The 27,028-nt window shown below is 55.8% G+C and overlaps 1 protein-coding gene across 1 annotated transcript in view; it reads right to left on the bottom strand.

Annotated features, from left to right (window-relative positions):
* Positions 1-26,726, bottom strand: part of NRG2 (neuregulin 2) — a 169,091-nt gene extending 142,365 nt beyond the window's left edge. Inside the window, exon 1 of the mRNA XM_050905421.1 lies at positions 26,297-26,726. Coding sequence (XP_050761378.1) covers positions 26,297-26,726 — 430 coding nt within the window. The remainder of the gene's footprint in view (positions 1-26,296) is intronic.
* Positions 26,727-27,028: the final 302 nt, after the last annotated feature.

Genomic DNA, 27,028 nt, shown 5'->3' with positions numbered 1-27,028 from the left:
TGTGTCCAGCCGTTTCCTGTGGCAAACCAAAAAAAAGCATTGGTTTCTTGGTGTCAGCTCTGCCAAAGTAGAGTTGGGCTAAAAGTGATGGAGTGAACAGTACTGTGCACAAATACACCATCCAAATTGCAGAAGGGCTGCTTCTATTTCCCATGCATTTGTAAAACTTAAACAATCCTTTAACAAGCAAAGGAGTTAGGGATGTATATTTTTTTACCACAAATTAAATGTATCCTGGTTGTTTCAGCTCACAGAATAAGAACAGGACATGTAGGAGGCCCCAGACTTGTTCCCAGGCTGCCCCTGCATCCCAGACCAGTTTCCTAGATGCAACTGGGGCCTCAGGAGATCCCGCAGCAGCATGCCTGGCCAGGCTCTGAAGAAGCGAGACAGCTCCGACAGGGAGAGCTGGCTACGCAGGAGCCAGGAACCAGCAGGAAACTAACGGGGCAGCACCAAAGCTGACAGCTTCTCTCACCTCCTCCGAACTGGGGAGATGAGGGAGTACCACGGGGTGGAATAAAAACAAGGACAAGTGCACTTGATTTCTAAATGCCCCCTGACTTCACCTCATCAGCTATGCTATTACAAACAAACGCAAGGGAACACATTATTGCTTCCAGGTATGATTTTAATCTGCGAGTCCCTTTCAACACAAAGTGGCAGTTGCGTTAATCTCATCTCGGGCAGATTTCCCCACGATGCTGTGGCAAGAACAAGCTTCACCCTAAGCAGGTTAGAGCTGATATGGATCATTTCAGAAGACCATCATGGCCCACCATTAGTAACAGGTGCTGTAATTAACCTTAATTAAGACACAGGTGATGCTAATCACTTACTTGGTCCTTAATTAGGATCTGAAAAAATTTCAGGCATAGAAAAAAAAGGCATTTGGCCCAGCTTGAGCTACCGGCCTTCTTCCTCTCTGCCTTGGTTTCCCCTTCACGTTTTTCCAAGCCCATGGGGAAAAGCCACGTCAGGCTCAGACCAGCAACTGAGCCGGCAGACCTCGTCATTTCCTCCCCAGCCGTGCTGGCACCACGTCAGAGCTGTCACCAGGTCTCTCCTGTCCCACTTTCCTGCAACTGGATGTCACTACACGGGAGTGAGGGCCTTGGAGACTCTGGGACTAACACGCGCAGTTTTCTAGGACAGCGTGTTCCAGTTGTGAGCTCCAAAGAGCATGTTGAACGCAATGGAGAACCAGCTCCTGCCCGGGGGCAGTTCGTAGCACCACCAAAGTCAGCTTTATGCCCCTGCTCTGTCTTGGCCACAGCAAACCACTCCTTCTGCAGAGCCCGTTGGCAGAGCTTGGTCCCTCCCAGGGTTGCTCTCCCTGCTCCAGACTCCCTAGAAAGGAAGGACTCTGAAGGCCCTCACCATGGAGAAGCCATCTCATGAAAACCCTTCCATGCACCTTGACCTGCCACGGCTTTCTGACCTCCTGCAGCCCTGTGCCATGAAGGGCAGAGAGCAGACCTAGTCTGAGGTTTCCACAGCCTTCCCACACCTCTCCCAGGAAGCCCAGAAGACTTGTGCTGGGAGAGGCTGTTGCTCCTTCCCAGCACCCATCATCTCCTATGACGGGATTAGAGGGGCACAGTTTGATAAATGCTCCTTCTGAGACAGCCATCCCACTATGGGCTGTCCCTGCCTTCCCAAAAGAATACCTCTGGGGTTTGGAGGTTTTGCTGGGTTACAAGCACCGCAGGACAGCAAAGGGTGACCACTAAAGAAATGTTCATCCAAGTCCTAAGGCTCAGTATTTACATCACTGAGCACCACGGGAGTCTTGCTGCTGCTATTAGTTGTGATCTCTTGAAAACCAGACACTAAGATATAGCAATACCAGTATATTAAACTCCACGAGGATCATATAAGTATCTGCACTCTCGTGCTGTTGCAGACTCCTTGACACTGTTTTGTCTGGGATGAAAAAACTCCTGGTCACAGTCCGAGAGCTGGCATGACTGAGAACCCTTCTCTACAGGTAATCCTTTTTCAGTGGTTGTGTTCAATAGCATGGACACAGGCTGCATGTTGGTATCTGTGCCAGAGAACAATCTCATAGCAATGCAGCCAAGGGATTTTGAGATGAGCCATGGCAAGAGATGTCCAGCACCCAGTGGGACAGGAGAGCCAAGTTTTCCCCATCATCCTGCAGTACTGCAAACCACATGTGCTACAGACACGCAACAGAGCTAGTGTGCAAGAGAAACAAGAACTGCCTATCTGAGCAGCCCAATTCCTGCCTCAGTTTGTTTTATCTCCAGCAAATAAAGCATTAAAAAATTAAGTAGATCCAATAAAATGCAGGTCAGTCCATCCCTCACCCTATCCTCCAACAGCAGGAAAACAACAGCCGGCTGGAGCTGGCAGTTAAATGGGTATCTGAATGCCTGTCGCAGCCTAAAATCCTTACTCAGTGGAACGAGGCCTCAGCATCTGACAAGGCCACTGACAAATTGCTCTGTCACCTTGGAGTTTTGTCAGAGGCTGCCTGTGCCGGACACAAGTCTTTGGTGGAGCCTGCATGGGGAAGCAAAGGCTCCTTTGCACTGGGCTTGGCCAAAGATGCCCAGAAGCACATTAGGATTGCACTGGCTCCAGCCCTTCCTCCAAGGGACCCTTTGCTTCATGACCTTGAGGTGAGCCACTCTGAGACTCAGTCTGCCTGGCTGACCCTTCTGTGGAATCAGGGGAAATCATTACCATAAATTAAATAATCAAAGGGTTCACATGTCTTTCCCCCACCATGTCTCCACCAGCTCTCCTACACCCCTCTCTCTGTTGCTTCCTCGCATGTGCGGCCCCGTCCTCTTCCCTCCTGTCTTGCAATCTCCTCCCAAAGATGCTGCCTGAAAAGCAGCAGGAAGCAGAGCAGAGACATTCCCAGTGCTAAGAGCAGAGCACAGGACCACCTCCAGGCAGAGCTCTCGCAAGCACCTTGCCCGAGCTTTCACTGCAGACCCCCCTGGGGACAGCAGCAATGAGAGGTTTTCCACCTGACGGCAGGTTTCTAGCCTTCCCTGCTCTATCCCTTATTGTGCATGAGGGAAACTATGCCAGTGCACCAGTGCTCAGCAGCCGGGACATGGGACACCCACCCCACGGCTTCTGCCTCTGCATTACACAACTGGGGTGCAAGCCCCAAGTACAGTCCAGCTGCATCCCAAATCCTTGCCTGCCAAGACCAACAAGCCCTGTGACTTCTGAGTGGGCGAGTCCTGCCAGACACCACAGGGAGCTCAGAAACATCTCGCTGACAGGCTGGGAGTTCGTTACCCTGGAAGGTGGAAGTGGTCTCTTTGCAGCAGGCTGAGGGCAGCTGGAGAAGCTGTCAGCCTCCCACCCACCCGCCAGGTCCTTGGCTCCTTCGGAGGAGCGTGCCTGTGTTTTGTCAGACACTGCCGCGTCCTGGCATCCTCGGAGCTGTGAAGCAAAACCGCTCCAACAACTCACCCCAGCTGCTGGTGCAGAGACTCGGCTGGCGATGACAGCCAAGGACCTGCCCAGGCCAGCAGGATGTTTTCCATAACCATTAGCAACTAGAGCGGTCGGGATTGGCACCATCTCTGTCCGTCAACCTTGGTCTCCTGTCCAGGCAAGTGAAGAGGAACAGACGATGTCTGTGAGACCCTAGAAGTTCCCAGCATGGTGGATTGCAGCCTGTTCATCTTGCATGCTGCCTCATCACACTCAGCCAGCACTGAGGAGCCAGCTGGCCAGCCAGGAGGGACGATGCTGCACAATGAAGCCTTGGGACAACAGACTCTGAGCTACCAATAGTGGACACTGGTACCCAAAGCAACCATACCATGGTCTAACAACTGGAAGCAAGCTTTAACTGGCAGAAACCTTGGGTGAGACCTGCAAACAGGGAAATTTTTGGGTTCTGCTTGTTGCTAACCCAAAATAGTGCAGAACTGACAGCTGGACACCATTAAGCTGGGAGGTGGATTTCAAGCACACAGAAAAGATACTAAATAAATGCTGGGACATTTTCACTGATCTCCTGCTCTGTATTCTCAGGCTCGTCTCAGTCACCATAAAACTTCTACAAGGAAACCAAGATTTGCGTGCAGTCCCACAACTCTGGGAAATGGGGTTTTAAGAGAAACGCTTGCGAGCAGCCCCATCGCCATCGTAGCAACTCCTCAGGTGCCTGCCCAGGCGGCGAGCCCCTCTGTACAGCCCAGTGCCCCTGACCCAGGCCAGGCCAGCCACGCTTACTGTGATTTCCTCCACCATCATAAATCCCTTCTAATTCCCTCTAAACCATTCCTTGTCTCCATCAAAGCACAGCTCCCTCCCTGCTTTGCCCAGCGGGGATTAGTGCAGCTCTGTGGAGCGGGAAGCGCAGGCAGGGTGAAGGCAGAGCAGGACTAGCCCTGCCTGTGGACAGGCCTCTCCCCGCATCCCTGTGCCCCTGCCCTGATTTCATGGCTAATTCAAACCCGTCACAAGCTGGCAGCAGGGCCACCACGGAGGCTGCCATGGCATCAGCCTCCTCTGCTCTCTCTCAACCATATCAGCTCTTTTCCCATCCCCTTGCTCATCTCCCACCCCATCCCAGCCACCATGCTCCCCTGCTTTGGGAGCCAAAATTACTTCTCTTGACATCTTCCAGACCCACATGCCAGCACCCACCTGCTCCCAGTCCCCCACTGCATCTCGCCCAGGAGGCTGAAAGCAACCCAACAGTCTCAGGGCTTTCACGCAGTGGCTCCAGCCTGCAATGCAGCATCTGCACTCAGATCTGGGGGCTCACCCCTTCCACCGAGGGGAAGGCGCAAGCACCAGGAGAGGCTGCTCCACCAAGGAGACCTGATATTGTTTATATGGGAGGCGATGAGAGATAGCTCCAGCCTGCTATGCTCTAACCATTCAGAAGTAACCATTTCCCTACACAGTAAACCCCAAACCCTTCGTCCATCTCCAAATCTCTCCCTCCTCCAGACTGCTGCTGTAGCCTCCTCCCTCACTATCATCTCTGGCAGGACCATGGGAGCACACATTCTCCACTGACAGGGGAACAGCACCAAAGAACAGCCTTAAATGCAGTGGTACCTGCAGTCATCCCTTGCAGTCCTGTGACTCCAGGAGTTAGACATTCACAGGCACAGCCCAAGTTTTGGTGACAGTGCCATCAGTTTCATGAGAACAGGTAAGATGCCAGACTAGCTCCCTTTCTCACTCACTAGCGCAGGAAGGTTTGGGACCTCAGGGGCTATGCTGGAAGCAGAGCACATGCTGCGGCTGAGGCCAGGATGAGCCCGAGCTATGTGGGGAGCCTCAGGTTTGGTGATGGGCAAGCACAGCATCACACTGGGCTGGAGCCTGGAGCACCCAGCTGCACCAACGAGGTGACCAGGGATATTTGGAGGAAGACACCCCACATTTCAGGAGTGCTTCAGCAGCAGGAGTGTATTGATCCTGACCAGGAGACCACTGTGCATCGGGGAGTTGGTGATGGATCTGTAGCCTGAGTGCACCCGTGCTGGACGAGCAGAGTGCTCCTCCGGCCGGGCTCTGCTGCACGAATCCCTGGGCCACAGGAGAAACTCAGCCAGCTCTTTGCAGCCGAGGAGCCGGCGGGCAGCGCCCACTCCGTCCCGTTACACCCCCTGCGCGGCCCTGCCTTATCCAGCTGTGCAGCAAGGAGTCCCCGTGAGAACATCCTTGAGGAAGAGAGCTGTTTTCTTGTAAGAAAATTATATAATGGCTCGAATGACCAAAAGGGAGAGCTTCTCCCCATGGATGGGATCTGCTCTGAGCCGTGGGAGAAATACATCCGGGGTCTGTCTGATGCTGCACAAACGCAGGGTGCCCAGCATCTGAAGGGACGTAAGATTTACTCACTATATATACTCCTTATTCTGTCTTATTAAAACTGCTATTTTATTGAGAAGTTGTTGTTGGGCTTTTCCTGTTGAGAACTGACTCGCTCTCACCTCACCCCCGCCTGGTGCAGAACAGAGAGGCAGAGAGGACGCACAGCTTCCCTGGCGAGCGCAGGCAGCACGCAAAACAAGGGCTCAAGGTACACGGGGCTAGGGGACGGAGGCACCTGAAGTACACAGGGGCCAGAGGGACACCAGGGAAGTGAGTGGTTGGGGGAGGAAGAAGCTGAGGGACACAGCCCCTGGCAGGGCTGAGCCAAATCTATGCAGCTCTGCCTCAGGCAGCCGGGACTCACCACTGCATGCCAAATGCTCGTTCCTGTGTATTGCTCTCCCTTGCCATGGTTTGTCCGCTCCGGACACGGGCAGAAACCCGACTGCAAGTCCCAGGCAGGATGTCCCGGCCCATGCCTGGACCACTCTTTACTCATTGGCCAGCCCTGTGCTTAGCAACGACCAATCCCAAGGGGTTATTTGCTGGCTACTGGGTAGGAAGATGCTGGGATTTCTTTCCCCCCCCCAGACTCCAGCACTGATCATTTCTGTCTCCAAAGGAAGCCTCTGGCACAAGCACACGGACATACACACACTTACTTCCCCAAGACCCCTACTCCAAGAGATGAGCATCCCAGGGCCACCCCCGCATCGTCTTACACTGCAGCTTCCACTGCAGCGTGATGCGTCCCCAAGGCAGGTCCCAGATGAGAACACAGACGTGGGGGATCAGAGAGGAGAGGAAGAGCTGCATCCACCTACAGCTCCCCCACAAAGCCCCAAGGTTGTTACATCTTGCCCACAGGCTGTAGCTGGGACTACAGGACTACACCACCTCATGTTGTGAATCAGGGATACCCACTGGTAACACTAGCCAGGGCTTTCCCTACTGCAACAAATACAGCCCCAATGGGCTCCAGGATGAGCTCCCCCTCCCCTGCACCAAGAACATGGGAAAACAATGCAACTGCAAACCATTGCCCACAAAAACAAAATAATTGAGCCTTTCCTTGTCACTCTTTCAGATGGAAACTGCAGAGGAAAGAAGCAGGGTCCAGTGGAAATCCACAGCAAGGAACCTGGGGAAAGAAATGACCTCAGACTCTCCCCACTTCATGAGGCCAGTGCTGTACCATCGTTCCTGACTGCAGGAACCTGACCTGAACCTCCCCAGAAAGATCGATCTGAGGCCTAAATGACTTTAAAATTCTGCCTGCTGCCTGACAAGGGGTTAATGTGTTGAGCGTGCAGGGGCTGACCTTGTGCACAAGGTGAGGCAGGCCAGCAGGAGAGACGGGGATGAACTGGCATTCTTCTAAACCCTGGTTAACCTCCAATTCCTTTTCAACTCTGGAAAGAGTTGAAATTAATGAAAACCCAATGAGGACCCTGTCAGAAGGTGGCAAGCAGGGCCTGAGCCGTCCCTTAGCTACGGGGTTTGTAGCCCGGTCACGAGGACACCTTCCCTTTTCAGTGGCATGCATGCTGCACCCCCAGCTCCGAGGGAAGGGACAGGGCAGGGAAGGGCAGGAGTGGGACATGCTGGCAGACTACCAGTGGCTTTCATTCCCAGTGCAGCACCCCCCTGGAAAGGTCCCTAGGAAGCTGCTTCTCAACAAGTACAGGGCGTTTCTCAAAAAGCATCCAACGTATTTTGGATTTCATCTCACAGCAGCTGGATAAAAGTGGGGAGGAGCTCAGAAAGCAGTTGGACACGGGAGTGAGTACATCCCTCTTGGCCTGTCAGTCTGGCACACAGGCACAAAAGGGCTCCAGTATGGTCATGCAAAGGACATGCATTGGGGTTTGTCCCGCTGCTGGGCTCCAGAGTCAGAGCCATAGGCAGACCCCTGTGTATGTGTGGTGGGCATCGCTGCAAAGCACTAGGGTGAGCAAGCCACCAGGTAACGGTGCTGCTGCTGAGCAGCCTGCCTGCTGGGGCATGGAAATGAGTCACCTCCAGCCTCGACCCTCAAAGCCATCGTATGCATGGGAAATTCAGGCTTGGGGACCTTCCATCCTGCTGCACTCCCAGAGCCCCACGGCACAGCGCTGGGGAGCATGCTGCCACAAAACCCTCTCACAGGCTGCTGGGATCTGCTCTCCCAGCCAGACCCTCCTTCGGGTGACAGCACCAACCTATGGAGCAAAGCCTAAGGTTGGAGCTCCGAGGTCTCGCACTCCCCATGGCTTGGCCACCATGGCGGGGTTTCCCTAGCCAGGCTCTCACAGGCCCATACGCTGCTGGAAGGACAGAGCCACTCAGATGCAGCCCTCAACACACCCAAATCTGGGGTGAAGGGTCCCTGGGATGAACCAGGATGTGGGGAAGCATCCTGGGGTGACTGGCAGTGGGTCAGCGATAAAGAAGCAGAACAGAGGACCTCGGACCAGCCTTGCCTCTCGGCAGACTGTCAGAGAGGAGGGTGTTTGGCAGTGGTCAGACCTAAACTGATGCTTCGACTCCCTCTTCTCACCATGCCAGCATGGGACTGGGGATCTCACCGGGGCATTTGCTGTAATGAGTTCAGCTCCAGCAGTTAAAGTTAGAGCTCACCTCGGCCATCTGTCTAATGCTTCTGTAATTTAGTTGGACAACTCGTGGTAACTTTTAAGGACCTTGTGCTTGCGCATGTTGCTGCTCTCAGATCTCAGCAGCCACGACCGCTCCGCTGACAGGCGTCCCAGGCTCCCCGAAGTGTCTGTCGTCTTATTAGCAGAGCCTCCACTTGGGATTTATTTTCCATCCAGAATTTAAGCTGAATTTATGTATTAACTAAAGACTATTAGTGCCAAAAATAAGTGGAATGCCACTTGCTCAGCAACACAGGCCTTACGAGAGACCACGTGGCACAGCCAACCCACCCAATCGCAACCCCAGAGAGGCTTTTTATAGACACCCACGTCTGATGGAGTGCAAGTGATGCTTGGCTTGCCGCAAGCTTTGCTCTGCAAGCATCTGATTGCAGGGGGAGGGGAGGGAAATATCCCTGCATCCACAGGCAGGAGGCACGGTTCCCTCCTCTCTGCCAACTGGGTAAGCAGCCAGGTGGAACTAGAAACAGTTTAGGAACAGGTAGTGGCAGAGCTGCCTCATTTCCCTGCCATAAACACCCGCGCATGCAGCGTGCAGCTTCTGACACACAGCACGCACGCTGCCGAGTGTCTCAGTGCAGTGTCTCAACATCAAGGGTCCTCCACTTCCCTCTGAGCAAGACTGCTCAAGGGAGAAAAAAGGTCACCCAGCATTGTACAGCGCTAGCTGATGGTGGCTTCTCTGTTTCCCAGGTTGTCCTCAGGGTATTATTCCTTTGAGTACACCCCCTCCAGCACCGAGCTGGCTCAGCTACCAGGAGAGTGACACTGATGTGACTCTGAAGGCTTCTCCAAGGACTCTGACCAATCTCCACTGCGAGGGATGCAAAGCCACAGCAGCAGCCACAGCGCTACTGCTGCCAGCAGCCCCAGGAAGCCCACACTGCACAAGCCAAGGCACAGAAGGGTCAGTGGCAGGCAGAGGGCAGCCCTCACGTACCAAGACAACCATAGCCACCGGCTTGGCATGGCCTCTTCCCTTCCACTGCTCCCTGTCCTACTCCCCTCCGAACCAGCCATCTTGCACCCTTTGCCAAGCCAGACTCAGCTCCCAAGTGTGGGGCGGGCAGCGGCCAGCGTGGGTTTGCTGGTCTGGTAGCTCTCTGCAGCACACCCGGTATGCTGGGTTGGAAAGGGGCTGCTTTGGCCATGATGCAGCGTGGGGCAGCGCACAGACAACCCATGGCCCATGGCTTGGGCCAAAGGAGCATCTGGGAAAACAGGTCACAGGCTCGCAGCAGAGGTCAGCAGGGCTGGGGCAGGAACAGCTCGTCTGCACAAACCTCTTTGGTCCAGCAGCTGCTTGCAGAGGTCTGAACAGCAGCTTTAGGCCATCGGCTGGACCAGAAGCCCCAGGCAGGCTGCTGAACTCCACTCTCCTGCTTGCCCCAGGACATGGTGCGCTGGCAGAAGCATCACTGTGCTCGAAGTCCCACCACAAGTAGGATGCTTGCTCCCCAAGCTGCAAGGCAGAAAGGCAAAAAGTCCACCCAGCAGCCTTCCTGACAGCCGTTCTCTGCTGCCTTAGTCCTGTCATTTCTGTGTCACTGATCTGCACGGGAAGACAGAGCAGGGAGAGCAGGCGATGGCATCTGAGAAGCAGGGAACGGGCAGGTCTGCAAACAACAAGCCCAGCACTGGGCCTCACTTTGCAAAGAGTTTGTGAGATACAATCCAGTCTGGCAAAAATGGCAAAGAGTTGCTCTTCATGCTATTCCAGCTCCCGCTTTGCCCAAGAGCGAGCTTGGGCAGAGCTCAGCCCACTGCTGCTGCAGCCCCGACCTCCCCCGGTGGCTCCTGACCTCCAGCCCTGCTCTCCGCAGCCTGGCCCTTCTGCTGCACGTTCACTTGAGAAAGACTTAAAACAAAAGCATAGTTCATCCTAGGAGCATCTGGGGTGGGCTACAAAGAGCAGCTCAGAGAAGCAAGCCAAGACCAGACAGGCCACGTGCAAGAGGGGGCTGCAGGCAGAGGCGGCTGGGCAGGATGGATGGGGTCTGGGGGTACAGCAGTGTCTCCCTGGGACACGTGCTGTCAGGTTTCAGGCACAGCCTGGGGAATTTGGTCCTCAGCCCTCCTAGGACAGTGGTGAGCTGAGGCTCCCCTGGGAGGGTGTCAGGCATGGCAGGAGGACAGTCTTCAAGAGCATGCACAGGGCTTTTAGACTCCTGCCTGTCCTTAGTGCCTTTGGGCAAGGACAGGCAGGGCCTTACACAGCACTGGATGAGACCTACGGGGAGGGAGAAAAGGGAGAGCAAGCTGTGAGCATATTCTGGACCTGATCCAGCGCAGCCTGGGTGATGGAAGCCCCAAGGAGTCAATGGCATGGCTGCACAAGAGCTCGTGCGTGTGCCCTTGCGCATCATTTTGACAGCAGTGGAGAGGCCTCTGTCCCATGAAGCTGAACAGGGGAGATGCTACCCCTCCACAGCCCTCGCTCTGAGGGGATGGGGAACGTAGAGACAGCGTCCAAGGCCAGAGGAGCATGGTGAGCACACAGGGTCAGCTCTGGATCCACCCTCTGCAGGCAGATACAAGGCTGCCTGACTCCATTGCTCCTCTTTTATGGGGAAACCTCCACTAAATTTGCCAGAAACTGGGAGACACCCAACTGGAGTGCTGGCCTCAGCTGCCTCCTTGGCCAAGGGTCTGTGTCACCCTGTTACACAGACAATAACTCACAGTCCAACACCCCCAGACAAACCCGGGGGGATCCACATATCCACTTCGGTTACAGGCAAGTGAGAACCACATGGGCAAGAGGTCCTGGGGGGCCTTCCACACACAGTCACAGAGTGGTTGAAGTTGGCGGAACCTCTGGAGGTCATCTTGTCCAATGCCCCTGCTCAATCAGGGCCACCCAAAGCAGGTTGACCAGGACTATGTCGTCAGCTTTTGAATACCTCCAAGGATGGAGACTCCACAACCTCCCTGGGCAACCTGTGCCAGTGCTCGGTCACCCCCACAGTGAAAAAGTGATTCCTGGTGTTCAGATGGAACCTCCTGCGTTTCGGTTTGTGCCCATGGCCTCTTGTCCTGTCACTGGCCACCCCTGAAAACAGCCTGGCTCCATCTGCTTTGCACCCTCCCTTCAAGTATTTATATACACCGATAAGGTCCCCCTGAACCTTCTCTTCTCCAGGCTGAACAGTCGCAGCTCTCTCAGCCTTTCCTCACCAAAGATGCTCCAGTCCCTTCATCATCTTGGTGGCCCTTTGTTGGACTCTCTCCAGTATGTCCATGTCTCTCTTGTACTGGGAAGCCCAGCACTGGACACAGTACTCCAGATGTGGCCTCACCAGTGCTGTGCAGAGGGGAAGGATCACATCCCTTGACCTGGTGGCAATACTTTATCTAATGCAGACCAGGATACCATTGGCCTTCTCTGCCTCAGAGGCACATTGCTGTCTCAGGGTGAACTTGGTGTCCATGAGGACCCCCAGGGCTTTTTCTGCCAAGCTGCTTTCCAGCTGGGTGGTCCCTGGTGCCTGGGGTTGTTCCTCCCCAAGTGCAGGACTTTGCACTTCTCCTCGTTGAACTTCAGGAGGTTCCTGTTAGCCCATTTCTCCAGCCTGACAAGGTCTCTCTGGATGGCAGCATGACCCTCTGGCGCATCAGTCACTCCTTCCCGTTTGGTGTCAGCTGCAAACTTGCTGAGGGTACACTCTGCCCCATCATCCAGATCATTAATGAAGTTGTTAAACAGGACTGGACCCAGTATTGACCCCTGGGGAGCACCGCTAGTTACTGCCCTCCAACTAGACTGTGTGCCACTGATCTCCACCCTCCGGCCATTCAGCCAGTTTTCAATCCACCACACTGTCTGCTCATCCAGCCCATACATCAACAGCTGGTCTATGAGCTTCTTATGGGAGACAGTGTCAAAGGCCTTACTGAAGTCCAGGCAGACAATGTCCACTGCTCTCCCCTTGTCTCCCAAGCCAGTCATTACATCATAGAAGGTAATCAGGTTGGACACAATGGCCTTCCTCTAGGCAGTCTCAGACTTTTGTGACTTTTCACCTCAAAAATCACCCAACTTCCTACAAAAATGCCTGTGTCTTACCAGCAAACTCCTGCAAAAGGGAGACCTAGAAGGGATGCTGAGAGTCTTTCCCAGCAGGCAGGTCCAACCTGCATGTCCTGCATATTTAGTGGCACCAGACAACTTCATATTCCCACTTCTCATCCAAATACTGAATTTCCAGGAACTTTCCTCCAAAAATACGTCTAAATGGAAAAAAAGGTCATTGAAACACCTTCAAGCTTTCAAACAGGGTGCAGCCTCAGAGAACACTGCAGAAAAGGGAACCAAAGCCATCATTAAAAACATGTTAGGGTTTTCTTAGCTCAACTGCAATTATCGCTCTGGAAGCTGAGGATGTACGATAGAGAAGAGTGTGTGTGGGAGGGAGGAGAGGAGAAGAGGGAAAAGAGAAAGACAACAGCAGCATGGAAGGAAATTCAACACTGCCAAGTAAAAGCCACTGAGACAGGCAGAATTTACTTCCTTGCAGAAGGGTTTCCCATGTCATCCGTTACACAGAGAAGGAGAAAAAACCATTATTTTGAAGAACATCGGCCATGAAAGTAAGACTTCAAGGAGGGGGGTTTCCCTCACGTGCTGCAGCCAGGAGATTACCCCCATGTATGCCATTCCCCCACCCTCCAACAGAAGATGAGCTTAGCCCAGCATAAAACTGCTCCACATAAAATCCTGTTATTAGCCTCGCGGGCTGGAAGGTGTGTGTCTGTTACAGCAAAGATCTCCAAACCTCCAAGCCCCACTGCTGGACAGGTTTCTGCCCCAGGGACATGGATGTGTTTTCCACAGGCTCCACACTCACCCCCTTCCCACCAATCTGATAACTCTCCTGGGAATGTCATTTGCCTGGCAGGTTGTTGACCTTAGTTTTTAACAGGAGGAGCCCCGTGCATGGTCCTCCCACGCAGGCACTGCCCATCACCATGACCACTCTTCCGTCCTCAAATCTGGCTGCCGGTGTGCAGTGTCTGGGAACCTGTGCCCTGGCACGAGGTTTCACCTCTGGCAACAGCAGGCAGCAGAGCTGGCAGGAGCTGCTGCCCGGTGGGGCATCGCTGACCCCACGCCTCACACCCTCAGCCCAAAGGAGACAGAGACAGCAGCTCTGCTACCAGCTTTGACTGCACTGCTGGGATCTCTGGAAAGGCCCCTGGACCAGCCTGCTTGATAAACACTCGAGTGAGACAACTTGGACCCTGCAGCCTCTTTGGGCCAGAATCAGAAACTTGGCAGAGCTCATCTGTGCTGTGCTTCGGCTCAGATTTAACCTGGCACCCCACGGGCCCAGGAGGTGATGCGCCAAGGACTTTATTGCCTACCCAGAGAGGGAAAGGACTAGTGCTGCTCTCCTGGCTCTGGGACACAGCCTGACCACCGGGCAAGTGCAAGGGGTGGGAAATTCCCTGAAGGCAGTGTGATGGGAAAGGGCACTGAATTACGAAAGAGATGATGGGAAAGAAAACTCTGCAACGCGTCCTCTCCCAGCAGGTTCACATGATGTTTTCAGTAAATCTTGTGCAACATAAGGAAACATCCCAGATGGAGATCCGCCTTATCCACAAAGCTTCAGCACCCCTCATCCCAGACACAAGCCCTGCAGCGATCTGTGCAGGGGCAGAGACTAAGTGACCTCTCTCAGAGCCCGACCTACACCAGAGCACGCACAGCCACACATCTCCCTGTGCGTCAAGAGCAAAGGACAGAACAAGACCTCTCTCTCTAGCTGCAGAGCTGCCCAGCACCGTGACTCGAGGAGCCACCTCCAGCCGCAGGAGCTCCTGCTGGCAAAGGCGGCCCAGAGCTCAGCACCAGCATGCTCGCAGCCGGTGCAGCCGGCCAACACCCAACACAGGCAACAGGCAGCTGCGGTCCTGCAGCCGCCCAGGGCTGCCTTGGCACCAGCCGCTGCAGGAAAACCATAGCCACTTTCCCAGCAGGAAGGTTTCAAAAGGTCACAGTTTCCTAATGGCACCTTCCAATGTGCCTATCTGCCCTTCTGAAGCCAGAAACCTCTTCATGTATTTATGATTTGGGAGCTACCAGCTCCTCTCCTGGATGCTTTAACATCTAAATATGAGGTTTGCTGGTCTCATCAGCCATCAGCCAGTCTCAAAGTTCTCCACAGAAAGGTATTTTCTCTCCTTGCTTAAAGAACCATCCGGAGCCTCCCTCCTGCAATGGCCGTAGTTTTATTCACGGTTACCAGTCTGAGTACAGTGATGGCATGCACTTTCTTGGCAAATTCAGCCGTTTTTTCTACAGGTGTATGAACACCGTGGGCAGGATTTCCTCCACTTCCTTGCACCTGCGCTGTCCTGGTGCGACAGCTCTGGTCTCTGTGCTTTTGCTCTGATGACACGGAGCAGAAGGCGATTCAGCCCGCAGTGCTTGGGAAGGAAGGAGAGGCCTGAAACCGTCTGTGACCTGAGGCAGGAGGGCTCCCAGATTAGCTGTCTCAGCACAGGCAGAGGGTGCAGTTGTCTTTCCTCTCACCAGGAAGAGTCTGCAGAAGTAAACATGCACACAAAACCCTGCCTGTCTGGGTTTGGATCACCTCCCAGTAACATTTACTGACATGTAGCATCCCAGAGGGCTGGGGAATGGGCCCTGATGGCAACTCTCAGGGTCATTTCAAGCCACAAAACACAACCTTAATGTCTCAGCTCTGTGCAGCAGCTACAGATTTGCAGAAGTTCACAAGCATCAGCCCACCAGCCACGCAGCCTGCCTCACCCGAGCATCCTTCCATCACAGCGTGCACCACAAAGCTGCTCAGCCCTCTAACAGCTTGGGAAATCCTCTCTCCACACCGTCATGCAGCACCAAGTGCCCTTGGGGATCCATGCTCGCTGCCAGCGCTCCCAGCTAGTTCTGAGCACCAGAAAAACAGCCTGGATGCCAGAAGCCTGCATGTCACCACGCAGTGGACTGACAGAAATTGTCTCTTCACATGTCACAGCTCCCCCACGCAGACGGAGCGTGCCGCTGCAGATCAGAGGCAGGTTTGGGGACTGCAAGTTTATGTCTTTGTGGATCTAACACCTTTGCTGTGAGCTGAGCTCGGCTGGGAAATGTTCAGAGCTAGATGGCCACCCAAGGAGAGTCAACATGCTGCTGGCCTGTACCAGGCAGGTCCCTTGCAGACCCATTCCGGGAACAAGCCAGGGCTCCTCCACCCCCAAACACCCACTCAGATCCTCCCAGCTGCACGGAGTACACTGCAGAGTCTGCCTCCTTTTTAGCAGGGTCTGCCACCTCCAGGGAGGACCAGCTGGCAGCAGAGCCAGCCCTGCATCCAGGGGGATGGATGGCTCTGAGGTCCATCAGTGAAAGGCACTGGAGGGAGGGCAGGGTTTCATCACCATTTCTGCTGATTACCGGCACTGATACACTGATATGAACCCAGCACGCTACCAGTTTTTGCCTGCTCCCTAGCTGAGTGTGCAAAGCAGCATCCTTCCTGCTTGCCAGGCAGGGAATCACGGTGTGGGGATGCTAAGCAGCTTTCCTACAATCAGTGGCACAGATGGGAACTGAACCAAATCTCCAAGCACAGCCCCCTTGCCTGCATCGGCTCCCTCCAGAGCACGAAGCCACACAAACACACCTCTCTGCAGTGCGTGCACCCAGCACAACTGCACAGACCCAGGGCTGAGACGAACCCGTACAGCTGGCTTTCTGTGCTGCACCCCCACGCAGAATGGCTGTACACTAGAAATGGGCCAGATACTCCACAAAGCTCCTTTTCTGGAGCATGGTCCAGGCGGTGGAGATCAGGCTCCGCGGAGGAATTACTGATCAATAAATGGAGAAACGTGTCACTGCCTCTCTGCAGAGCACACCCTTCCTGGGCACTGCTTCAGCCCCGTACTGTGCCTCTCCCCACTGTAGCCCACCCCTTCTGGCAACGAGGCATTTGGGGAAATGCAGAATCAGCAGCTGTACCCCAACCATGCTGTACACACAGGCACGGCCTCCAGGAGCCTGTGTGATCCTTCTTCCCTGTGGTCCCAGCAGCACCCCGCAGCGAGGCACTGTGTGAAAAAGGACCTTCTGTGGGTGACCCCATGCCTGCTGCTTCCCATCACCCTAGTTCTCGTAGGTATAGAAGAATTCCTAATTTCCATCCAACCCATCCTACATCTACCGCTATGTCCTACCCAGTGCCCAAAAACCTCAGGGCCTTTCGCAGCATCTCACCTGCACCTGATCCTCCCAAACCCACCAGAACACCTCGCCCCCTCTAGGTCTTCCCCTCCTTGCCTTTGAGCCCATTTGGGCTCTAGGGCATCATCAGGTCTGGGGCTCCTACAGCATTTGCCATCACCTGCAGTTGCTGTTGTGCCTGAACATCCAAGAAACAACAACAGTCATCCTACAGACCCAGCCTCTTGTGTTCCCCACGCCAGGAAGACCAGCTTAAATCACCAACCTAGGAAGAAAGTGTGCCAGAGAAGAGCGATCCCTCTGTACCACAGACCTCCACCCCAGCTGCATCCCCATTTCCTGACATCAAGGCATCTTTCTGGGAGTGTTCAAGATCAGGGCAGCGTTGGGGTGGTGGGACACTCATTTGATGTCTGCCCCATCTGCTTGGGGCCCAGCAGCACTGCCGGAGGCCGCAGGAGCAGGGCTGGATGTGCAGATGCTGGAACGGGCACTGCCTCCTCCTGCCGTGTATATGGAGCGTGCCGAGCCAAGCCAGGAGCTGCAGGAAGGACCTGGCAGAGAAACTCCTCCAGCTCCTTCTTGCTGCCTCAGCTCTGCGGATTTGGGGACATGTCTGTGGGACTCAGCCTCTCCAGCACTATAAGAAAGGGTCTCCAGGTCTCCTCAAAGCCAGCAGGTAGCACCCTGCCATGCCAGGTCCCCCTGGGACAGGAATCTCCATTTCATTCCAGCACAGGACATAAATGTGCAGCTGTCCGGGCAGGCAGCAAGTGTCCCACGGCCCCATGAGAAGAGGCCCTGATGTTTCCTGGGTCGCACCAGCCTCACCAGGCAGCTCCCCACGGAGCTCAGGGCCAGCAGCACAAGACACAACCTGGCAACCAGGATAGGAAGACAGCTCCTTCTCCCAGCCTACAGGGAGAAGGCGGCTGAGACCCCACATGGCAGGGGATCATCCCGGGGATGCTGATGACTTCAGCTGGACTCCCAGCAGCGACTGCCAGCCTGGCTCAAGGCTGAAAGCAGCCTAGGGGAGACTCAGCCACTGAAGTCCCCACTCCTCCTCTCTGCACCAAGCCACACAGAAGGGCAGCTGAGGAAGACCGTTGGAGGTGGGAAGGAGGGAACACCCAGAGCAGCGGGTCCAGACAAGGGCCAGAGGCGCCCGTTCCCATCATTGCTGTTACGACCATCCTGCGGACCCATGGGGAAGATCCAATCCCCAAGCAAGGCATCCTGACAGCCCACTCATACTCCTTGTCATACTCGCAGGGCTAATGAAAGTGTTGCTAATTGTCCTCCACACACCCACACACCTCTGCATGCTGGGAAAGGCCACATTACATTGGTAGAGGCTGACAGGAGAGGCCATGCCTGATCCTGACCTCACCTTGGCTTCACCCAAGAGAAGCCCACCTCGAACAGCTACAGCGGACGGTGCAGCAGCAGGGAGCCAGGGTCCAACGGGGACAGGCTCCAGCGAGTGCAGCAGTCAGGGCTGGTGCATTGATGCCAACTTCAAGACAGCCCAGAAAGCAGAGCTAATTCCAGTCCCCACCCTCCTGCCAAGCCATCTGCCTGTCCCGAGACCACCGAGAGGATCCTGAACAGCATTTCATTACCGAGCCATTATGAAAAGTGGATGAGCAGTGATTGATTATAATGAATGCAAATACCTGCCTTCCGACCCCAAATTGGCAGGACCTGACTAGCTCTCCCACTAAGTAGTACAGCATGTCCTTCCACAGGCTCTGCAAAGCCCTCCCATCCTCCTCAGCGTTTCACAAGCCATCAGGCACAGCACTGCCCATCCAGACCTGCCCTAGAAAACCATCACATCCTAGATCTGCTCTCCATCAACCCTGGGGCCCTGCTCCCACCCGCAGATCCCACAGGCTCATTTCCAGCACCTGAACCCATTGGGAAGGCTTTCCTGGAGTCCTCACCTTCCTCAAGAGGGTAAAGGACAGTCCCCTCACACCAGGAGAGGGTGAGAGTGGGGGTCAGCACGGTGGGGGCTGGGTGCTCTGTCATGAGCATGACACGTCCCCACTCATTGAGTGTGTGTGCCCCATCCGAGAGAGATGCTGTGCCCAGAGACAGCAGCCAGCTCTCCTCCAGGAGGCCACCAACTATGATGCATTCCTGCAAAACCAGGACACATGCTCCAGCCTGCAAGGATGAACTCAGTTGCCCTCCACGGGCCAGCAAACAATAAGTGACAGGAATACAGGAAAGGATGGCACTGTCCTGCTGCAGACAACAGGGCATGGGGCAGGTACGGGGACCAGTGAGAACCACTGTGGCCACCAACCCCAGCCAAGGGACCTTAAAGGACTGCCCTGACCAGGGAGAGATGCTGTGAGCAGAAGCACCTTGTCCCTGGGTGACAACATCAGACAACAGAGTGGGAACGGACCTGAGCACCTATCTAGTCCCTAGTCTCAGATCCTCTGAGCAGGCTATCTTGCCTGCCTGCAAGGAGGTCACCTATACCAGGGTCATTCCTGATGGGTGTCTGCCCAACCTACTGTCAAAATGCTCTGTTGATAGCTGTCACCCAGCTCCAGACCAGGCTACCAGGACACCGGGATAACTCCTTGCAGAGGGGCAGATACCTCTCTGGTTTGCAGTTCCCACAGCCTTGTCAGGACTGTTGCCATCTTCTGGCCTCTTTTCTGCACACAACTTCTTCCCATCAGCCCACCCAGTTCCATCCTCAAGGTGCCACAGCAGCTGGGACCATGCTCAGCCCATGCCACCACCATGAGGCTCAGCCCAGTGATTCATACTGGGGAGCACTTCTAGGAGGTCACCCTTTGGTCATGGTTTGGACTGCAGAGATACCTTAAGGGAGCGATGGCTTGGGGCAAGACCCCCAGACAGGAAAGACAAGAAGACCAGAGAGGATTCCCTGACACAGGCAATCAGCCAGCAATCCCAAGACATGACCGCAAACTTCAGCAAGAGCTGGCTGACCCTAACATGCACAGAGACAAGAAACCCCCACTCAGCTGAACACCAGGGCCCTGGGTCTCCAAGGCAGCATCTCCCGTCCCCCTCCAACCCACTGAATCTCTTATTTCCTTGTTTCCTTTTTCTTCCCTAGTATGAACTCCTCCCCTCCCCTGAACAGCTTCAGTGCTGTCTGCTGCGACTTCCATATAAAATTTCTCCCCAGATCCTCCGAGCACAGAGGTGATCCTCCCCCTACCCAACTACAGCCTAGGTTTCCCTGCCTGGAGTTATACAAATTATTTTCATTCAAGCTGCAAATCATCTGCTCCCCTCTAGTACCCCGTGTTCTGGGGAACCTCATGTTTTCCTCCTCCAGATTGGTCACTCTCTTATCCAGGACGGAGCTGGACCGTGGGGATTAAATGAAAGCAGTTTTCACTGACCCTTCAGGCCAAGCTTTGCAGCACACAGCCCAGCACCAACCTGCAGCAGCCAAGCACTGGGAGCACGGTCATTCGGCAGAGAAAGAGCAGCGCAGTGATTCATCTTCCTTTTTATCTTTAGCCTACCCTTGCAGACTCAATACTCTGTCCCCAAAATTTCTGGCAGTTGGCAGACCTCTCCACCTCCCCCCAGACCTGAGAAGGCAAGTGCTGAGAGGTGCTGGCACCCTTCAGGGGTTCGACTGCTGCACACCCAATTCAGTAGGCGAGCAGATGCCTGGCTGCCAAAGTTGCCAGGGAGATGAGCTTCCTCCGGAGCCTCCCCTCACCGCACACGTCCGCCCGAGCTCCCGCCGAGGACAGGCGTCCTCCGCAATCTGCACCGGACAGAGCACTGCACAGCGCAGAGAACACCTCACCAGGGAGCAGGGCAGAGCCGCCTTGTTCAAACAGCACCATTTGGACATGAAAGAGCGGTCCAGCACTTTGGGAGGGTGCGTGCTCGCATCCTGGCAGCCTCCTCTGATCAGCGGGGAGAGCAGCGAGAGAGGCAGGATTTACTGACATCTTTGCTATACCCAGCCCAGCTCCCCACCAGCGCGACCAGCACTGACCACGTTGCCGCACCCGGCACCGAGCGGGCACTGGAGGACCGACAGAAGCTGCCAGACAGCCCCAGAGCCTCCCAGCTCAGCGGAGGCACTTTATCACTTCCCAGCACTTTATCGCTCAGGCTCCTCTGCAGTGAGAATTTCTCAGACGACCAGAGTCCGCCCACAGGCTCACAGCCTCGCAAACCTGCTGCCCACCACAGATCAACCTCCTGTAGCTCCTCCTGGCCAAGCACGCCACTCACCTCCGCCCTTCTCGCTGTGTCCGCACCCTTGCCTGCCAAAGACCGGCACAGCTCGCTGGGGGAAGCCTACGCGCCGTTCCAGGGCAGCACGGCTCTCCTCTACACTCAGCGGTGTCACGCAATGACTCAGGAGGGGAAACGGAGACGAGGCGCGCTCCAGCACCAGCATCCAATGCCCTAAACCTGGCAAAGCAGCAGCCACTCCTCGTAGGAGCCATGCCATGCTGCTCACGGGAACTGGCAACCCCATCCGATCCTGCTGGGAGAGGCACCCTCCCCCCAGCAGTACAGTACAAAACTGATCCCTTGCGGGACTTTGCAGTAGATTTTGGGGTGTGCCAAACGCTTTAAGGCTCAAGGCCCTGGTGAAGCATGGTGCATTTTGCCTTACACAGCCCAAATCAAGTGGGGAGCTCAGCTGCAGCAGAATATGGCTCCCTTTTTGCATGATGATGGAGTTTATTGCCTCTGTGCTCCCAAGCATGCACCGGCTTCTGATCCAGATCCAAACCCAAGTCAAGGTGTTGCCCGTGATTTAGAAAGGGCGTTATGCTTCAGGGCCCATGTCTAAGGGTTGTTAGCTGGCAGAGCACAAAGACAGCCACCAAGCAGCAGCTGGTGTCCAGGGGCTGTGCATGGAGAGGCCCTAGATACAGAAACCAGCACTGCTGGGATCACACAGGAGCCTTTTTAGCCTCCTCTTACTCATAGACGTCCTTGGGGAGAACCTTTATTTAGTCAAGCGTTTCTGAAAGGGGGACTGAGAAATTAGCAAGGCTTTGCTCCACACACGGCACGTGCCTGGGAGTGGACAACCTCCATTGTTTCAGGTACAGCTAAAGTCACTTGGACCTGTAGCGCCGGCCGAGCAAAGTTTCAGTTGCCAGTTCCCCGTCACGGCTGGCTCAGCTGGGAGACGAGGAGCTGACCTGGCCATGGGGACCCAGCTACTCTGGGTCCACTCCCAGGCCAAATCCTGCGTGCCAGCTAACCAGGAGCAGAGAGCACCCAGAAATGTGCCGTCCTTGCGAAGGGTAAAAGCTTTCTGCAGCAAAGTGACCGTTCCCCATCTGCAGAAACTCAAGGCAAGAAGGAAGCAAGTTTTCACTCTTCTGCGAACCTAAGGAAGTGTGATTTTCTGAGGGTGGTGAGAAATAGTTTCAGACAGCTCTAATTAGCAGGGTGGCGTGTGAGAAAATCCAGCTTTGCTGCTCCCTGCTCCACAGCTGTCCTGGGATGAAGGAAGAGCATCAGCATCGGTGGCGGGAGCCCACTTGCACCCTTCCCCTGTGCCTGCCTGGCTTGGAGCACACCCGATGATTTGCAGGATAGCGGAGAGGGATATTTTTGCATGAGCTGCTGGTCCAAAGTTGCCAGTGCTATTTCAGGCAGCAACACCTACACTGTAATCCAAAGGGCTGTGTTTTCCCGCGGGCACTTCAAAATCAGGCCTCCCTCCTCTCCTCGCAGGCCAGCTGTAACCACCCCGGCTCCCAGAATCAACAGATAAACAGCTCCCAGCATCATGTGGCCACTGAGACCCCAGCATGTTCCTGATTCCCATCAAAACCAAGGCACCTTCCGACTGGAAAAAAACAAAAGACCTCATCTCACAGGAAGTACCTGCTGCAACAACAGGTCCTCTGCCTGCAAATCCTCCCGGGGATCTGCCACCACCAGATTACTTGCCCAGACTAAGCTAGCTAATCCTACAGGCAAGTCGCGTACTTCGTCCTGGAACTCTGCAGCATTTTCGGTGAGGTGCTCCAGGAGATGTACAAGCTCTAATTAAAGCTACTTTGCAACTTCCTGCAGATGGAGGCAGGAAGACATTTGTTCCTCTGTGAAAGCAGGAATCAGAGCCCAGACAGGTTAAATCCCCACCAGCGAGAGCCCCTCCTGTATACAAAATATCTGCAAATATCTCTCTCGCACAGGAAGCATGGACTCATATAGCAGATGATGACACGAGCGACGCTTGAAGACCAGGAGGGTCAGGACCACAACCCCGCTTCTGGACTCAAATCAGGAGTGGTCCCAGCAGGGATACCATGCCACACAGCTACCCTACCAGTGAGAGCCAGCGCCGTGTCTTGCACCTATTTCTTCCTCCTTGATCCGTGCATGTAGGCACAAAGGAGATAAAAGACCATCCAAAATTAAGGAGCTAAAAGATGTAAAGAAAAGAGACAGGAGGAGAAGCAATAACAGGAATCATTATATAACAGTATGAAAAAACCAATAATACTCCCAGTGCAGAAGAGGTTTTAAGATGGGCAAGTGGGTGGTGAGACCCACAGGATCCTGGGCCCAGGGACCAGCTGCTCCCTGTGTGCTAGGCAGAGATACAGAAGCTGCAAACCTCTCGGGTTTGCAGGTAGGGAAGTTCCAGCCTCCAGAGCCTGCCCAGCAGCGGGATGGCCAAAGTGAGAATCCCCCTCCCTGGATCTCGGCACGGGGGGGCAGACACGAGGCAGTCTGGGTGAGACCCCGCACACATGCCCGCTGCACAGACCGGTTTTCCTGTTCTGCCTCCCGCACCCCATGCCACCCTTCCCTCTCCTCCAGCCTTCCTGGCTCTGCCCAGCAAGGGTCTGGGTCCCGTGCAGAGCCTCACCACCCACTTTCTCTCCTCTGAGCGAGCTGTGCAAACAGCAGAGACTGTTCCTTGGAGAGAGACACAGATGCTCCAACCACAGGCCTAATCCTGCAACGCATCCTGGACCTCAGCAAGCAGCAAGAGCAGAGAACACACAGCACCTTAGCCTGTGAGAAGTGGATGAATCACTAGAAAACAGACCCAGGCACGGAGCCAGAGCAGGGAGATGATGGTCCTGCGAGGCCTCCATCTTTGGGAGTGGGGGGGATTGGAGTGATCAGAGCCACGAGGTCCCCCTCCACCCACGCAGAAGTGGCCCCAGCATCTGTCCCCCTGGCTCTGTGATATCCCTCACAAGGCTGCAGCCTGGCTGCCCCTCAGAGCGCACGTTGTGCCTGGACACTTCACCCCCTGCCAACTCTGGAGTTGTCCCCAGCCCCCGTCTGCAGCAAGAACAGGAAAGAGCCTTGCACCCCTCCGGATCTCCCCTCCCAGCAGAAACCAAGGAGCAAGAAGGCAGACCATGGCCTGGTTTCCCAGTCCACGCACCTTTCTGGCAGCTCAGGTGCTACGAATCAGAAGATCCTGCCAGGAATGTCACCTTCACAAGTAACCTCCCAGCCAAGCCGAGAGCATGAAGTGCTTGGGGAACCACAGGTTCAGCAGGCTGAGGCTCCCGTTTAATCTTCATCACTGAACCAAACCACAGTTATGACAGTTCCCAACCACCAGCTTTTATCTTTGTTTTGCAATCTGCCGTAGAGCTCTGCTGAGACAACGCTCCCGACAACCTGCAGAGTCAGGGAGCCTATTCAGACCATCAAAAATACAGAAACAAAAGCATCAGCTCCACGAAGGTGTCACGGGCAGAATGACATCCCTTAACTTGTTGTTACATCAGCCTACACGTTAACACTTTGGGCCTGATCCAGGAAGCAACGGAACAGCCTCCGTTCCTCTTAAAGTCATACCCTGCTGCTCAGAGATGCGCAAGTTTGGAATCCTTCTTGCTTTAAAAAAAAATAAAAGCCACGTACCTTTTGCTGCGCTTTCACCTGATGATGAGACCACAGTCCCGAGAAACTCCCCCATTTACCTTCCTTTTCACTCTGCAACAGCTATTCCACTAAATCCTCTTTGTCCACGGTGGCCCACATACAGATGCACATGAAATTAGTGTCTCCCAAATTAGTTTTTTCGTATGCAGTCCTAGCCCATTTTCCTCAACAACATATTATGATATGCAAGGTTCCACCTTTCTCCCAGGAAACGTGATCTTCTAAATTTATCTTTTGGATAACTAAAAAAAGAGACGGGTCTGGCTTTCAAAATCTGGGGTCAGCAGTCCCGAATGGCGAAGTATTTGCCCCAGAAACAGCTAGGTAACAACACAACAACAACAACAAAGCAGCACGCAAATGTTCATTACAGAGCCAAGTATAACTTGACAAGGCACCTTGCTTTTAATGAGGCAAAAGGCCAATTAACCTGATGAGGAAGTACAGCGTGCTGTCATTGAGTGGGGAACCTAGATCCCCTGGAGATATGCCCTGCATATCCTCGTAACCCACCAAACATGAGAGATTCAAATCCATTCCCGACGGCACGGCGCGGCGCTCGGAGCTCTCCGGGTTAACACCGGCCTTCTCCGGATTTTGTGACACGGTATCTGAGCATGCAAGCTGGACGAAGGGCCGGCCTCGCATTTTTGTAAGCTCAGATCCTAGCCCTGGGAAAATGCCGTCATTGTCCTCGCCCGGTCCCCCACCGCCCAGCCCATCGCAGGTATTCGCCCTGCCGGAGGACAGCAAGGAAAATCCAGGCACAAAAGGAGTAACGCTCCGGCAGGCGCTTCCCCGTTGAAGTCATTTCATAACCGCGTTTACAAAGGTGGTGGAGGATCAGCACACAGCACGCACGGAGAACAGCGCGAGTGTGTTGACGGGAGACATCTAAATGCGCTGAACGAACAAAAGAAAACCAACTTCACAACGTGAGGCCGTTATTTTGAAGGAGCCAAAACTTCCCGGCACTTAGGGCGCACCTGGAGAGCCAGCATCTGCCCCAGGCCCCGCACCCCCCGGGAAAGAGCCCCTCTCCGCACCAGTAAACATGCCCGGGGAGAGGAACGCATCAGGCAGCACCAGTGCGCACAGAGTTAACGGAGCCACCGCCGCATGCCGGCAGCGGCTCTCCCAGCCGGGGGCTGCCTGCCATCACCAGGGCGAACCGAGGGAAGCGGCACCCGAGCCGGGGGGCACTGGAAAAGCGCCGAGACCGCGGGCTCCAGCGCGCTACCGCCGGAAAGCCGGCGGCCCCGGGCGCAGCGGCAGCCGGGCTGCGGGCCCTTCCCCGCCCGCCCCGCACCGGGGCTCGGGGCTGCGCTACTGGCAGGGCGCCGGGGGGCCGGGGCAGGCCGGGACCTTGAACCGAGCGAGGGGGAGCCCGGGGCCGGGGGGGAGCGCGGCGGCGGCGGCGGCGGCCGGGCCCGGCGGAGCGCATCGCCCCCGGTGCAGGCGCGGCTCCCGGTGCCGGCCGGGGGTGAGGCGGGGGGGGCGATCGCCGGGCACCACCCCCCCCCCCCCTCCAGCCCCAGGGGTACGGACCCGTCGCCCCGCGGCTGCCCGGGCCGCGGGCCAGCGCTCCCCGCCGCCGCTCCATCATCGCCCCCCCCGCCGCCGGTCCCGGCGCCCCCCCGGCCGCCGCCCCCCGCCTCCGCGGCGCGGCCCGTACCGCAGTCGGCGCAGAGGATCCGCGCCACGTCCCGCTTGAGGTTCTTGCCGCTGGTATCGAGCGGGGCGAAGGCGGTGCGGAAGACGAGCGGCTCCTCGGTGGGCTCCAGGAAGAAGATGTAGCGGTGGTTGCGCTTCACTTTAAAGCAGGGCGCCTTGGAGCCCACGCTGATGAGCTGCTCCCGCTGCAGCCCGCCGCTGTTGAGGGGCCACAGGTCGAGCACCTTGACCAAGACCCCCCCGGCGGGACCGGCGGCTCCTCGGCTGTCATTGCCGCCGCCGGCGGGGGGGCCCACGGACTGCACCTTGCCCTCCAGCACCACCGCCGCCGTGTACGCCTGGTCCTGCACCGACTTAAGGCTGGGCGAGTAGCAGGCGAGGGAAACGCCGAAGAGCAGCATGGAGAAGCCGGGCGCCGGGTCGCGCCTCATGCCGCCGGCTACCGCTCGCTCCCCGCCGGCCCTGCGGCGGCCGGGCTGCGGGGCTGCGGCGCGGCGGGCGCGGCGGGGCGGAGCGGAGCGGCGCGACGCGGAGCGGCGCGGCGCGGCGCGGCGCGACGCGGAGCCGCGCGGATCCTCCTCCGAGCGAGGGAGGTGGGATGCTCTCACAGCCGCCCCTTCCCCCGGGATGCTGCTGACCCCCCCCCCCCCCCAAAAAAAAAGGTGATTCCCTGCCCGGGGACTTCCCCCCCCCCCCCCCCCGCCCCGGGGATGCCCGCTGCAGCAAAGGGGAT

This window comes from Gymnogyps californianus, chromosome 14, assembly GCF_018139145.2.
Source record: "Gymnogyps californianus isolate 813 chromosome 14, ASM1813914v2, whole genome shotgun sequence".
Taxonomy (NCBI): Eukaryota; Metazoa; Chordata; class Aves; order Accipitriformes; family Cathartidae; genus Gymnogyps; species Gymnogyps californianus.
The sequence above is the reverse complement of the archived record's forward strand: the minus strand, read 5'-3'. Positions and strand labels throughout refer to the sequence as shown.